Genomic DNA, 16,957 nt, shown 5'->3' with positions numbered 1-16,957 from the left:
ATTTGGGACTCAAGTGGCCAGATCTGAAAGCTTGTGTGCATTGAACTATATGATTACATATTTGCGAGAAGTTTGCATTCAGCAAGGTTAAGGATGGTTATTAGGAAAAACACAGCAGTATTTTTTCCTTTGTTTTCCAGCATGAACAACCATTTGAAGGCTGATTGTGATTCCACAGATATGTGGTCCATCAACCACAATACAGGCAAATTGTATGAATTACCTGATTACACCCTATCATAGCAAACATCATAAAATATTTTATCTAAGCTTATGAAACACTAAAGGCCACCCATACACATTAGACTAAAGTCGAGCAAATCTGCTGACATCGGTGCAATCGCCAACTACAACCCCCAACCTAGCAGATGAAAGTAAGATCTGGCACATTGGATTTCCAACTGCTGACACTTAATCAGCCAAACAATCGTTCAGCCAACAGCTACCTAATGTGTATGGGGGGCTAAAACTGTATGGTGGAGTGTATAGGGGGCTCCTACTGTTTTTGAAGCTTCAGGGTTTTCTACATGTGAAGCACATAGGCCCCATTTCATCAACGTGTTTTCACCACAATTTTGGTGTCATTGTTGAAATGTTGGAAAATTGTTGTGCAACTCAAAGTTGTGTAAATGTTTAGCAACTTTCTATGACTTTACGCAATACTGGTCAGCTCTGCCAAAATGAACTGGGCTGGGATTGGTTTAGGCATGGTGAAGCCCGCTAGACCAATTCATTGTAATTTAGGATACAAAGGTGATGAAAATTATGACAGCAATGTACACCAGCCGTGTGAAAAAGAGATTCAGTAATAACTTTTATTTTAATAACTGAAATCTCTGGTGCTTGGCAGTTATACTAGTGATTGACATCTATGTCTCATTACACAGTCATACAGGGAATACTGTTGATTGAATAGTACAGCCCACTAGACTCTTATGTATACAAGTGCAGTGCCCCAGAGTCCTGGTCGTTGCAGTAACGTCGCTCTGCCGCTAAGGGGAGTGGTGGTACGTCTGATGGCACTAAAAGAGTTCACCTGACCAGGTATCACAGTCACACACTACACTTCACACTCCGGCCACCAGGGGGAGCAAAAGTTTCTATGTATTAGGCCACTCCTCACACTCTGGTAAAACTGGGAGTCGGATAGGAAGTAAGAGAGAAGCTGACTGGGTTTTACCCAGGTAACATCTAGTGAGAGAGAGAGTTGCTTGGGAAGGCTCAGGGAGGTCCCTGTCAGGGGTGGGATCCTGGCAGTGGCCTAGCACAAGACAGATCGTTACGGAGCCGTGCCTGCACCTCATTGCGGCGGCATCCTAAGAAAGGACACGAAGCGAAGGATAATGTGGAGAAGTGAGAAACGAGATCACAGCACAAAGGGGATAGAACCAGAAGGAGTCGTGCCCCAAGATCAGCAACATCCTTCTGAGGCACGTAGCTGGCGGCCGGAACGCCGAGGAAGTAATAGACTCTACGCATTACTTTCAACTACGGCAGGGCAGTTAACTCTAGGTTGGCTGTCTCACCTTTACACCTAATGAAGACAACGGAGGCAATTGTGGGAGAGGGGAGTCTCTAGGGTCCCTATAAAATAACTCCAGGCCTACCCCGTCATACGGGTGCGTCCTATCCAAACCATCTGGGGGATGGAGAGAAAGAACAGAAACAACATACACGACAGTTGTGAGGACTATCCCGTGGTGCTCAGCAGGGAGATACTACAACACACAGGCGCTAGTAGGAAGGCTGCTGATTTCCACCTGCAAAGGGAACTCTGGATGTGCCTTCGGACCGGCCGGTCTCAGCCAGCCCTGTTAGCAGTGCTCTGGATTGCGGATGCCGAAGCCTTCAGTAAAGAGGTAAAGAGACTGCAACCCTGTGTCCTCGTCATTTACTGCAACCTACACCGTTACCATCTACTCATCAAGGGAAGCCCTGGGGACATACTTCACCTGTGGGAAGTTACAACATCTAGCTGCCATTCCATCACCCCAGCGGACCCCTAGCAGCGTCGGTCACCCTGACCGAATACCACAGGTGGCGTCACGAACACTAGACAAATAAGACCTTTAATTGGACGCCCCTCAAAGGGCCACGAACCGGGTCAGGCCACCGTGACATCCCCCGAACCGAAAGACCCGGTACCGAGTACCCCATTGCCCTTAACGTGGGGGCGCTCCACAAACACCAGAGATTTCAATAAATAAAATGAAAGATTAACTGAAACTTTTGGCACAAAATGCATATCACTCTGATCTGCTCCTCCTGCTCTATAACATCCTGTCCATAAATCAAACAATATTTCCACCATGACAGGTTCCGTTTAAGGCTGATCTTAATGGAATAGAACAAAAAACTTGTACATGTTTCTGAAGGGCTTCACACACTTTTATGTTAAAGTACAAGTGTTCACAAGTTTACAATTGCCTCTTTTGCTTTTCATTAAACATCTGTGGAACGTATTAAAATCTATGGGACAGAGAGCTGATGGTTAGAGGTAACAGCATCCAGTTGCTTATGTTTCATGACTATGGTTTTGGTAAATTTTTGGATATTGTAACTATTGCACCCACTTCCTTAGGATTACTCAATTCTGTTTATTTGTAAACACTTGCTGAAGAATATACTGGAAAAAGAACATATGAGCACAAATCCATCCTTACACCTACTATTCTAGAATACAGGACTTGTTCAAATTGATCTGGGCTGTCAAGTAACAGCTTACCTCCTTGCTGTGTTTTTACTTGTATTGGATCAGAGAGAGGACCATCTCCCACTGAAGTAAAAGCCAATACTCTGACGGTGTAAGTTTCATGTTCTAATAGGTTTCCTATGGTAGTCAAAAGGTTGTCATCCACATTGTATTTTAGCCAGTTACTGACTGGCTGGTCAGGCTCCATAGTGTAGTAAACACGATAACCTCTTATTTGGCCATTAGGCTCCACAGGTTCCTCCCACTGAATTATCATAGTAGTGGAGGTAAGCATTCGAGCTTGTACATTTCGTGGTGCACTGGCAGGTGCTTGTTCCCCTGTACGTGTTACAACCGGCTCACTAGGTGGTCCTTGGCCAATAGAATTCACTGCTGATACCCAAATCTCATATTCAGAGTTAGGGCTTAAGCCTCCAATGCTGTATCTTGTGGTAGTGATGTCCTCCTTGATTTGATATGGTCCATCCTGCGTTTTTGACTTATACTCGATTACGTAGTAAGAAACAGGATCAGGATTTCCTGAATCCCATGTGATTGTTATGCTTGTAGCAGTGGTTTCCGTTACTACAGGAGCTCCAGGTGCCTTGGGAAGGGCTAAGATATTAAGGGGAAGAAAACAAGAAATAATCAAATTACTAGATACATAAAAAAAGTTATGATATAAAGACCACAGCGCGGTAAATATATTTTTTTACTCATATAAACACAAACAAACCTAAAAGCCCAGGTGGCTGAAAAGTAATGCCAAGCTAAAAAATCTGTAACATGTCCAGGGTTTAGTCATAGTCATAGGCCATGATTCCTTAAAGTGAACCTGTCAGCAGGATTCTGCACAGTAACCTACAGACAGTGTCAGGTCGGCGCCGTTATACTGATTACAGTGATACCTGGTGATAAAATCCATCTTGTGGTTGTTGTTTAATCTTTATTTTCAGTTATCAGTTAATGATATGCTCGGGCTTCGAGGGCGGCCTGTGAGGGGGTCTTCATGTGGTGCTCTGATTAGGTATTCATCAGTATGGCTTCAACAGGTCACTGATCCCTCACTGACCTGCCCCAAGGTTACATACTGGATATTATACAGCTCTGGCAAAAATTAAGAGTATGTTTCCACCGTCCATAAGGGTATGTGCACACGATGCAGATTTAGTGCAGAATTGGTGCAGATCTGCAGCAGATTTTTCTGCAGCAGAAACGCTGCAGAACTGCACTGTGATTTACAGTACCATGTAAATCAAAGTGAAAGAAAAAAAGCTGTGCACATGGTGCAGAAAAATCTGCGCAGAAACGCTGCAGATTTCAAAGAAGTGCATGTCACTTCTTTTGTGCAGTTCTGCAGCGTTTCTGCACCCCTCCATTATAGAAATAAAATCTGCACAAAAAACGCACTAGAAACGCACTATAAACGCATAAAAAACGCATAAAAAACGCAGCTGCGGATTCTGCCAGGAGATGCAGATTTTTCTTTTCTTACGTGTGCACATAGCCTAATGACGGCGCTTTGGACGGAGCGGAAAACTCGCTCTGCTCAAAGCGCTGCCCCCTTCTGTACGCGCAGTGATTCCAGATGTGTTCAGTGAACACATCCGGAATCTCTGCACCCCATTCATAGGGCCCTGTAATTTACCTTGCAGCGATGGAGCATCACCGCAAGCTAATCAGACATGCTGCGTTCTAAAAAGATGCGCCGCATGTCCGTAAACGCAGGACCGCTGGATGCGTGTTCGCACGCATAGTGGAGACGGAATTTCATAAAATCCCCTCCACTATGCTGTAACATCTGGACGCTACGGGTTGAACGCTGCGGTTGTACACAGCGTTCAATCCACAACTATTCTGGATGTAATCTGGCCCGTGGACACATACTCTAAGAGACCACTGCAAAATGTTTTGTCTGATTTTTCTCTTTATAGGTATATAGGTTATAGGTATATTTTTGAGTAAAATGTAAATTGTTCATTTATTCTATAAACTTCTGACATGTCTCCGAATTTCCAAGAAATAATTTTTTATTTGTGGTAAAAAAACAACAAAACCCCCCCAGTGCTTTCAGACCTCAGATAATGCAAAGAAAACAAGTTCATAATCATTTAGAAACAACAATACTAATGTTTTAACTCAGGAAGAGTTCAGAAATCAATATTTTGTGGAATAACCATGATATTTAATCACAGCTGTCATGCATCTTGGCATGCTTTCCACCAGTCTTTCACACTGATTCTGGCGCAAAAATTTAAGCAGTTCTTCTTTGTTTGATGTCTTGTGACTATCCATCTTCCTCTTGATTACATTCCAGAGGTTTTCAATGGGGTTCAGGTCTGGAGATTGGGCTGCCCATGACAGGGTTTTATGTGGTGGTCTCTTTAATTTTTGCCAGAGCTGTATATAGTGAAGAAAAAAAAAACCCTTCTCCAGGCAGGCAGTATATAATTAATATCTTTGAGGTTATCCTGATATTCCCCCCAAAAAAACGATGTGAAAATGGTGCCCGCCATCCAATAGCTGCTACTGCACAGGAGCAGGTGGTGCCATCTTGCTAGAGGAAAAAATAAATTACTCCTACAAGATGGCGCCGTCAGCACCTGCGCAGTAGCAACTATAGGAGATCGCAGGCTCAGCTGCGCCATCTTGGAGGAGTAAATTTTGTTTTCTCTAGCAAGATGGCGCTGCTGGTGCCTGCGCAATAGAACTATTGGCGATCACGGACGCCATTTTCAAATGGATTTATTTTTTGAATATCAGGATAACAAAGATATTAATTCTATACACTGTACATATAGCAATTAAGCCATACTGATGAATACCTAAGCAGACCACCACAGGCCGCCCCGGGGCACAAGCATATAATTAACTCAAAACTGAAAGTAAAGATTAAAAAACAACCACAAGACGGATTTCATCACCAGGTATCACTGTAATTACTATAACGGCACCGACCTGACACTGTCTGTAGGTTACTGTGCACAATCCTGCTGACAGGTTCACTTTAAGTAGTCTGAGCCTTTTAATACATTTTGCGCATCCTACTCCCAAAGCGTTAATTCATTAAGACAAAACACGAGTCTGAATGAATTGACCCATTAGTGTTCAACACACAGACATCCATAGTTTAGACATCTTCAGTCAGAATTGGTCATTCTTCAGCTGTGTTTATTTTCAGGTTCATATGCTTTCCATGGCGATGCTGGAAGAAGAAACAAAACGCACAGATCTGGGAATTTTTAAGACTAGATTCAATTGAAACCCTGATTGTTGTTTGTAGACTTATTGTGAAAATTTATGGCAACATCTAAGGAAACAATACTTACATTTCACTGTGATCTGGGCTACAGACTCGATAACCCCAAGACTTGACATGGCGACACAAGTGTAATTAGCAGACTCCTTCACATTGGTAAGTTCCAGAACGTTACGCCCCACAGGCATGTCATCTTCTGGGGTGAGGTCTTCAGCACCCATCATCCACTTCACATATGGCATAGGTGAACCAACCGCAACACAAGTTATATTTACATTACCTCCTGGCATAATTTCGTGGCTTAAAGGAACAATGGAGAAGCGGGGAGCAACGCGACGAACTGCAGGTAAATCAACAAGGATACAGAAAAATACTGACTTAAATGGGCACTATGTAATTTAGAAATAAAAAAATGTATAAAAAGACTTTAAAATAAAAACTTACTTCACAAACAAAAAGTGAGAATATAGAAACATTAAGCCATAATTCATAGCAAAAGGGTTCCATAGATCAGGAGTACACCCATCACAGCACAGATAATACACAAAAATTTATTAGCAATTTCTCATCTTTAACAACAGATACGGGGGTGTAATCCAAATTGAACTTATGTGTCATTTTCCTAGAAATATAAGCTCTTTAGGAGTAATATAGCCTGGATAACTCTGTCCATGGAAACTGTTGTTGGCTAGGAAAGATGCCTCTCATATGTCTACATCGCCAATCAACTTTAATCATAAATATCATATAATATGGTAGAAATGTATATCTATATTTTGATGCACCGCATACCAGCAGCAGAGATGAGAAACTCTAATGAAATTTTTGTGGTTTTGGGGTGTAAAAACCCTAACGAAGCCTCTTTAGAAATCTGACACGGTTTCATCGATAAATGCAGCTCTCAGAAACACAAACATCATGCAAAAGAGGTATAAAATTGATAAAAAATAAATAAAAATAAAAAAACAAAACAAACAAAAGGGAGAAAAGACAAAAAGGGAAGGGGAAGACAGAAAATGCAGAGGAATATAACATAAGGGCAACTAGCAAATGCCCGCAATAATATTGGGTGTAGAAAAAGGCATCAGGGGATTAAGGGCAGAGAACCCACTTAAAATTGTTAATTACACAATATGTGACTTAATGTGTTTAACATGAACCCTCCAGCCCTGGTGAGATAGTAAACGGATTATTTGCAGTAAAACAAAGTGATGGACTTAACGCTGAGAGTAACAGTGACATGTTCTGTGCATCCCCCTTGCTGATAGGTGGATGCAGTTTTCAGACCTCACAAGTTAGAACATGGATCAAGGGGTTGAGGCAGCCCCAGTTTCAGTGACTCTGTTCTTGGTAATATCTTAAGCAAAGTTTATGAAAAATCGATGGAAATATATACGTATATATATAAATTTATCATAAATTTGTTATAATCTCATATTTTAAAAGAAATGTCCAAATGTAAGTTCAGTTAACTAGGGGAAAGAAAAAAAAAAGGTTTCAAAAATATTTTACATACATACATGTACATTTGACCAGTACTGTATGTATATGTGGATATATACAGTACTGGGCAAAAGGATGGACACATCTGTTCAGACAATGATTTTCCTTATTCTTATTGGAATTGTGCACATTGTAGATTCAGACTAATGGCTGGAAAACTACAAAGGAACACATATGGAAAACATGATTCAGAAACGTGTGACACAAACCAGATTATTTTTCACAATTATAAAGAGTGAAAAAAGACATAGATCCATGAATTTCAAGGTTTCTCCATTATCTATAACCCAAAATGCCATTTGTTTTGAGAAAAACAACATATAGTGAATATCTCCTGGTCCTTTTGTGTTAAACCTTAGATTGCAGTGATGACAGCTTCACACTCTTTTGGCATTTTCTCAAGCAGCTTCATCAAGTTGTTACCTAGAATTGCTTTCCAGCAGTATTTAAAGGGTTCCCAAAGGTGCTGATCACTGGTTGGCTGCTTTGCCTTCACTCTGTGATCCAACTCATCCCAAATCATCTCAATTGGCTTAATGTCAGATGACTGTGGAGATCATGTCATCTGAAGCAGCACTCAATCCCTTACCTATAATCCTTACATAGTCTGGAGGTGTGTTTTGGATCATTGTCCTGTTGCAACACATATGATGGTTCCGCTGAGTGCAAACCAGATGAGGACAAGCTGTTTCAGAACGTTGTTGCAGCCATGCTGGATAAGTGTGCCTTGAATTTGGATTTAATCACCAAGAGTGTCAGCAACAAAGCACCACCACAGCATCACACCTCCCATGTCATGATTCATGGTGTGCCTCACACATGTAGAAACCAGTAACTCACTTTTTCTGCATTTCACAAAGACATAGTGGTTGGTACCAAAAATCTAACAGTTTGACTCATCAATCAATAGTACAGATTTCCACTGATCAGACCTTCATTTTTGTGTTGCATAGCCGAAGCAAGTCTCTTCTTCGGATTTGCAAATCTCAGTGTGATGCTCAGTCACTTTTCATGTACAAGTCGTGAGTCGGGATAGTCAAGGAGTCCAAGGTCAATAGCCAGGAGGGAACGTTTTAAACAGAAGGAGGAGACAAAGGCATAGTCAGGTAACAGTCCGAGGTAAAAATAACAGGAAGACAGAAGGTCAAGTTAAAAGAGGTAATACGGGTAGTCAATAGGAAAGTCCAGGGTCAAGCAACAAAGTATCAGAAAGTCAGAATGCTGAGAACAAGGCACATAGAAACAAGTCACACAGAGCTGAAAGCTGTGACTGGCTGGTATCTGGGTAGACAGCTCAGTTAACTAAAGGCCCCGTCTCACTAAGCGATTTACCAACGATCACGACCAGCGATATGACCTGGCCGTGATCGTTTGTAAGTCGCTGTGTGGTCGCTGGGGAGCTGTCACACAGACCGCTCTCCAGCGACCAACGATCAGGGGAACGACTTCGGCATCGTTGAAACTGTCTTCAACGATGCCGAAGTCCCCCTGCAGCACCCGGGTAACCAGGGTAAACATCGGGTTACTAAGCGCAGGGCCGCGCTTAGTAACCCGATGTTTACCCTGGTTACCAGCGTAAATGTAAAAAAAAACAAACAGTACATACTCGCCTTTCGGTGTCCAGGTCCCTTGCCGTCTGCTTCCTGCTCTGACTGAGATCCGGCCGTACAGCGAGAGCAGAGCGCAGCGGTGACGTCACTGCTGTGCTCTCATTTCTCACTGTACGGCCGGCAGTCAGTGAGAGCAGGAAGCAGACGGCAAGGGACCTGGACACCGAAAGGCGAGTATGTACTGTTTGTTTTTTTTTACATTTACGCTGGTAACCAGGGTAAACATCGGGTTACTAAGCGCGGCCCTGCGCTTAGTAACCCGATGTTTACCCTGGTTACCAGTGAAGACATCGCTGGATCGGTGTCACACACACCGATTTAGCGATGTCAGCGGGGCCTCAACGACCAAAAAAAGGTCCAGGCCATTCCGACACGACCAGCGATCTCGCAGCAGGGGCCTGATCGCTGGTACGTGTCACACATAGCGAGATCGCTATGGAGGTCGCTGTTGTGTCACAAAACTTGTGACTCAGCAGCGATCTCGCTAGCGATCTCGCTATGTGAGACGGGGCCTTAAGTAATCACTGGGACAGGGAGCACCTGAAGGGAGCTCAGCATCTCTCAGACTCAGATTGGACGGCCAAGCGGTCAATCACTGAACAGACAGCTCAGCACTCCCCTGGACCAGACTGGATGACTGAGCTGTCAATTACTACGTGCTAAGCCACCCTGAGGGGTGGAATCGTTAAACTCAGTAATGGCTTCTTTGCAGAAATTCAACCACAAAAGCTTGCTTCTTGCATCCTTCTTTGGATAGTTGATGTTAAGATGTGTCTGCTACTTAATGTCTGTGCATTATTTATGAGGGCTGTTATCTGATGAGGGCTGGTAACTCTGATGAAATTATCTTCAGGAGCAGAATTATTTCTTGGTAATCCTTTCCTGAGGCAGTTCTTGACTGCATTTGAGGATACCTTAAAGGTTCTAACAATTTTCCAGACTGACTGACTTTCATGTTATTAAGTTAAGATAAACTGTTGTTTCTCTTTAATTAGTTAAATGTTTCTTGCCATATTATGGTTTAGATCAATTGTAAAACAGGACTCAGCATGATCTCTGAAAAATACACCTGATGGTCTCAAACACATTCTGGATGCAGTTGATTCCACGCATGAACCCTTCATGAAGCATACCTGTTCAATGGTAGCTATTCCTGGGGATTACTTGATGAAGCTGCTTGAGAGAATGCAAAGGGGGTGTAAAAGCTTTCATCAGAGTAAAGTGGGGTGTAAAAGCTGTCATCAGAGTAAAATGGGGTACACTGAGGAACCTAAGGCTTGACCATATTCTGGTTTGTTTCATTCACTTTATTTACTCCTTGTATCCAAAAGCCTTCCTTCAAGATTTTGGTGCCTTTAGCCTGAATTTATAATGTGTTCATTCTAATAAGAACAAGGAAAACCAATGCATTTACAGATGTGTCAAAACTTTTCACTGGTAATGAGATTCTCACAAAATGACTGTAACAACCCATCTACCCAATTGACACAGGCAAATAAATCAAACCATAACGGTCCATAAATGAAGTTGTGTGTAATAATGTGAAATGACAAAGGGAAAAAGCATTGAACACATGAAGAAAAAGAGGTGCAACAAGCCATGGAAAGTCAAGACACCAGTTGAAATCTATCAGTAATTAGAAAGCAATCCTGCAATTTTGTGAAAAATCAGCTGGTTCAATTCATGGCCTAGGAAAAGGTGTCAAATTACCAAGGTGCCACACAGGGAACATTCTCATAATGGTTAAAACCAGTGAGGTATCTCAAGACCTTTGCAACCTTATTGTTGAAAAACATACTGATGGCATTTACTATAGAAGACTAAAAACCTTCTAAAAAACAGAAGGTTCCAGACAGCACTGTTGGGTCCAAAATCCAGAAGTGGAAAGAACATAATTTCACCATAAACTGGCCACGATGAGGTGCTCCCACAAGATTTCAGAAAGTGGAGTGAAAATAATTATAAGAAGAGTTGTCTAAAAGTCAAGGACCACCTGTGGTAAGCTACAGAAAGACCTGGAATCAGCAGGTACAATTTTTTCAAAGAAAAAAATAAGTAATGCACTCAACCTCCATGGCCTGTACACTCATCATGCAAGACTCCATTTCTGAATAAAAAATATGTTCAAGTGTGAAATACTGGAAGAATATAGTTTGGTTAGATGAGGCCACAATTTTTGGAGGCCAAAAGGCACTGCATATCACCATAAAAACGCCATACCAACAGTAAAGTTTGGAGGTGGGAACATCATGGTGTGGGGCTGTTTATCAGCAAGTGGCACTAGAAAACGTCATATAATTGAAGGAAGGATGAAAGGACAAATGTAGCGAGACAGTCTTGATAAAAATCTGCTGTCGTGTATTAGGATAATGAAGATGAAATGAGGGTGGACATTTCAGAATGATTCCAAACAAACAGCAAGGAAACTGTCAACTGATTTCAAAGAGATAAAATAATGCTGCTAGAATGGCCCAGCCAGTCACCTGACCTGAATCCAATGAAAAATTTATGAAAAGACCTAAAGGTCAGAGTTCATAAGAGCCCACGAAACCTTCAGGATTTGAAGAATGATTATGTGTAAGAATGGGCAAAATCACAACTGAGCAATGCATGCGACTAGTTTCTCCATAGAGTCCATAGAGAAGGTGTCTTAAAGCTGTAATCACCAACAAAGCGAGTTCAATACTTTTCCCTGTCTCATTTTTCATTATAACACATAAATTAAGTTATTAACATCTATGGTTTGATTCATTTGCTTGTGTGGATTGGATGGCTTGTTGCCAACATCTGGTGGGAATTTCATATCAATGTACAATATTTATTTCACCCATTGAAAATAAAATACACACATCATATATATATATATATACACCGTATAGTAGATATACCGGTATATATATATACAGTTCTGGCAAAAATTAAGAAACCACTGCAAAATTTTCAGTTTGTCTGATTTTTCTCTTAATAGGTATATTTTTGAGTAAAATGTAAACTATTCCTATAAACTGCTGACAACATGTCTCCGAAGTTCCAAGCAATATATTTTGTACGTATTTTCTGAAAGTGAGAAATGGTCAAAATAACAAAAGATGCATTGCTAGTAGACCTCACAAAATGCAAAAAAAAAAAAAAAAAAGTTTATAATCAATAAGAAACAACAATATTAATGTTTTAACTCATGAACAGTTCAGAAATCAATATTTTGTGGAATAACCATGGTTTTTATTAACAGCTTTCATGCGTCTTGGCAAGCTTTCCACCAGTCTTTCACACTGCTTTTGGGTGACCTTATGCCACTCCTGGTACAAAAATGTTATTAGTTCTTCTTTGTTTGATGGCTTGTGACTATCCATCTTCTTCTTGATTGCATTCCAGAGGTTTTCAATGGGGTTCAGGTCTGGAGATTGGGCTGGCCATGACAGGGATTTGATGTGGCGGTCCTTCATCCACACATTGATTGACCGAGCTGTGTGGCATAGAGCATTGTCCTGCTGGAAAAACCAGTCCTCATAGTTGGGGAACATTGCCTGAGCAGAAGGAATCAACTGTTTTTCCAGGATGACCTTGTATGTGGCTTGATTCATACGTCCTTCACAAAGATTAACCTGCCCAATTCCAGCCTTGCTGAAGCATTCCCAGATCAACTCCTGGTCGTCTAATGTTTAGACGGAGATCTGGAGAGGTGTACACGCCACAGTGTCTTGCACCCACTGTGAAATTCGGGGGAGGATTGGTGATGATCTATGGATGCTTCAGCAAGGCTGGAATTGGGCAGGTTGTTCTTTGCGAAGGACGTATGAAGCAAGCCGTATACAAGGTTATCCTGGAAAAACAGTTGATTCCTTCTGCTCAGGCAATGTTCCCCAACTATGAGGACTGGTTTTTCCAGCAGGACAATGCTCTATGCCACACAGCTCGGTCAATCAATGTGTGGATGAAGGACCACCACATCAAATCCCTGTCATGGCCAGCCCAATCTCCAGACCTGAACCCCATTGAAAACCTCTGGAATGCAATCAAGAAGATGATGGATAGTCACAAGCCATCAAACAAAGAAGAACTACTAACATTTTTGTACCAGGAGTGGCCTGGGTAATAGTCTCAGGTTTTTGCAGAGCAGCAACAGCTTACATGTCCAGCAAATGCAGATGGAAGTAAACACGAGCAGCAGATGAAGGAGGATTACTGGAAACTGGTGTATGAAGCAGGAACTCAGAGCAGAGTAGCAGGATAACCACACAGGTTCACAGGAGCAGTTATATAGCCAGGGAGTCACCAGAGTCAGGAGCTGGATGCAAGGCAAGATACTCTGGCACAGACTGAAGGCTGGGGTGGAGTTTTATAGCAGGAAGACACAATGCACATGAGACCAAGGATGCCATCTTGGAAAAGGGCAGTAATGCACAAAAGGTAATAAAAATGTTCAGAGTCCTGACAAGCAGTGTGAAAGACAGGTGGAAAGCATTCCAACATGCATGAAATGCTGTGAATAAAAATCATGGTTATTCCACAAAATATTGATTTCTGCACTCTTCCTGAGTTAAAACATTAGTATTGTTGTTTCTAAATGATTATGAACTTGTTTTTTTTTTTTTTTTTTGCATTATTTGAGGTCTGCAAGCAATGCATTTTTTTTTGTTATTTTTGACCATTTCTCATTTTCAGAAAATAAATACAAAATGTATTGCTTGGAACTTTGGAGACATGTTGTCAGTTGTTTATAGAATAAAAGAACAATTTAAATTTTACTCAAAAATTTACCTATAAAGAGAAAAATCAGAGAAACTGAAAATTGTGCAGTGGTCTCTATAAATACTGGATACACTCCATCGCAGGTTGGAAAACTTGTAAAATCGGGAGAGGTCTGTAATGTTTATCGTAGGTACACTTCAACTGAGAGACAGAATCTAAAAAAACTCTAGAAAATCACATTGTATGATTTTTACATAATTACTTTGCATTCTATTGCATGAAATAAGTATTTGATACAATAGAAAAACAGAACTTAATATTCGGTACAGAAACCTTTGTTTGCAATTACATAGGTCAAACATTTCCTGCAGTCCTTGACCAAGTTTGCACATACAGCAGCAGGGATTTTGGCCGACTCCTCCATACAGATCTTCTCCAGATCTTTCAGGTTTCGGGCCTGTCACTGGGCAACATAGAGTTTCAGCTCCCTCCAAATATTTTCTATTGGGTTCAAGTTTGGACACTGGGTAGGCCACTCCAGGACCTTGAAATGCTTCTTACGGAGCCCCTCCTTAGTTGTCCTGTCTATATGTTTTGGGTCATTGTCATGCTGGAAGACCCATCTTCAATGCTCTTACTAAGGAGTTTGTTCCCCAAAATCTTGCGATACCTGACTCCATCCATCCTCCCTTCAATACAGTGCAATCGGCGTCCCCTTTGCAGAAAAGCACCCACAAAGTATGATGTTTCCCCACCATGATTTATGGTTGGAATGGTGTTCTTGCGGCTGTTCTCATCCTTCTTCTTCCTCCAAATGTGTCATGTGGCGTTGATCAAAAAGTTCTATTTTGGATTATGCAGATGGTCACTGACGAACTTTAAAGAAGAATTGAGATGTTCAGGCGTTAGCAGGGGGACCTTGCATGCCCTGCAGGATTTTAATCCATGACGGCGTAATGTGTTACTAACGATAATGTTTGAGACTGTGGACCCAGCTCTCATCAGGTCATTGACCAGGTGCTCCCATGTAATTCTGTGCCAATTCCTGACCTTTCTCACAAACATCCTTACCACAAGAGACCAGATCTTGTATGGAGCCTCAGACCAAGGAAGATTGACAGTCATCTTGTGTTTCTTCCATTTTCTATTAATTGTGCCAACAGTTGCTGCCATCTCACCAAGCTGCTTGCCTATTGTCCTGGCATCCATTCCAGCCTTTTGCAGGTCTACAATTTTGTCCCTGGTGTCTGTAGACAGCTCTTTGGTCTTGACCATGGTGGAGAGTTTAGAGTGTGATTGAATGTGTGAACAGTAGGGTTGAGCGACTTTTCCTTTTTTGAGGTCGAGTCGGGTTTCATGAAACCCGACTTTCTCAAAAGTCGAGTCGAGTGAAATCGGCAGATCTTCTTGAAAAGTCGGGGTCGGGGATCGGCCGAAACACGAAACCCAATGCAAGTTAATGGAAAATCTATGTATTTTTATATTTACTTCAGCGCAATATATGTGAAAAGCCGGTAATTCAATTGCCGGCTTTTCATTTCTCCTGCCTAAACCTGACATGATATGAGACATGGTTTAAATACAGTAAACCATCTCATATCCCCCTTTTTTTTGCATATTCCACACTACTAATGTTAGTAGTGTGTATGTGCAAAATTTCGGCGCTGTAGCTATTAAATTTAAGGGTTAAATCGCGGAAAAAAATGGCGTGGGCTCCCGCGCAATTTTCTCCGCCAGAGTGGTAAAGCCAGTGACTGAGGGCAGATATTAGTAGCCTAGAGAAGGTCCATGGTTATTGGCCCCCCTGGCTACAAACATCTGCCCCCAGCCACCCCAGAAAAGGCACATCTGGAAGATGCGCCTATTCTGGCACTTGGCCACTCTCTTCCCACTCCCGTGTAGCGGTGGGATATGCGGTAATGAAGGGTTAATGTCACCTTGCTATTGTAAGGTGACATTAAGCCAGATTAATAATGGAGAGGCGTCAATTATGACACCTATCCATTATTAATCCAATTGTATGAAATCGTTAAAAAAAACACACACACAATATTGCAAAGTATTTTAATGAAATAAAGACACAGGTTGTTGTAATATTTTAGTATACTGGTAATCCACCTGAAGACCATCGTTCTGTAACAAAGGAAAAATAATAAACCAACAATATACATACCTTCCGTAGATCTGTAACGTCCTACGATGTAAATCCATCTGAAAGGGTTAAAATATTTTACAGGCAGGAGCTCTGCTATAATGCAGCTGTGCTCGTGCCTGTAAAACCCCAGGAATGAAGGTAATGTAGGTCAATGACCTGTATTTACCTTCATTCGCGGTGAGGCGCCCTCTGCTGGATGTCCTCATGAACTGGAGCCTTGGAAAAGTTCCCATGCTGGAGTTCAAATGAGGACATCCAGCAGAGGGCGCCTCACCGCGAATGAAGGTAAATACAGGTCATTGACCTACATTACCTTCATTCCTGGGGTTTTACAGGCACGAGCACAGCTGCATTATAGCAGAGCTCCTGCCTGTAAAATATTTTAACCCTTTCAGATGGATTTACATCGTGGGACGTCACAGATCTACGGAAGGTATGTATATTGTTGGTTTATTATTTTTCCTTTGTTACAGAACGATGGTCTTCAGGTGGATTACCAGTATAATAAAATATTACAACAACCTGTGTCTTTATTTCATTAAAATACTTTGCAATATTGTGTGTGTTTTTTTAACCATTTCATACAATTGGATTAATAATGGATAGGTGTCATAATTGACACCTCTCCATTATTAATCTGGCTTAATGTCTTACAATAGCAAGGTGGCATTAACCCTTCATTACCCCATATCCCACCGCTACACGGGAGTGGGAAGAGAGTGGCCAAGTGCCAGAATAGGCGCAACTTCCAGATGTGCCTTTTCTGGGGTGGCTGCGGGCAGATGTTTGTAGCCAGGGGGGCCAATAACCATGGACCCTCTCTAGGTTATTAATATCTGCCCTCAGTCACTGGCTTTACCACTCTGGCGGAGAAAATTGCGCGGGAGCCCACGCCAATTTTTTCCGCGATTTAACCCTTAAATGTAATAGCTACAGCGCCGAAATTTTGCACATACACACTACTAACATTAGTAGTGTGGAATATGCAAAAAAAAGGGGGATATGACATGGTTTACTGTATGTAAACCATGTTTCATATCATGTCG

The 16,957-nt window shown here is 41.8% G+C and overlaps 1 protein-coding gene across 10 annotated transcripts in view; it reads right to left on the bottom strand.

Annotated features, from left to right (window-relative positions):
* PTPRS (protein tyrosine phosphatase receptor type S) overlaps positions 1-16,957 on the bottom strand; it is a 721,726-nt gene that overhangs the window by 298,739 nt on the left and 406,030 nt on the right. For all 10 annotated transcript variants that reach the window (XM_077253515.1, XM_077253581.1, XM_077253506.1 and 7 more), the window contains 2 exons: positions 6,022-6,291; positions 2,726-3,307 (listed from right to left, as the gene is read on the bottom strand). In XM_077253515.1, coding sequence (XP_077109630.1) covers positions 2,726-3,307; positions 6,022-6,291 — 852 coding nt within the window. The remainder of the gene's footprint in view (positions 1-2,725; positions 3,308-6,021; positions 6,292-16,957) is intronic.

The sequence above is a fragment of the Ranitomeya variabilis genome, chromosome 1 (genome assembly GCF_051348905.1).
Source record: "Ranitomeya variabilis isolate aRanVar5 chromosome 1, aRanVar5.hap1, whole genome shotgun sequence".
NCBI classification, from domain to species: Eukaryota; Metazoa; Chordata; class Amphibia; order Anura; family Dendrobatidae; genus Ranitomeya; species Ranitomeya variabilis.
This window is presented reverse-complemented; position numbering and strand designations above follow the sequence as displayed.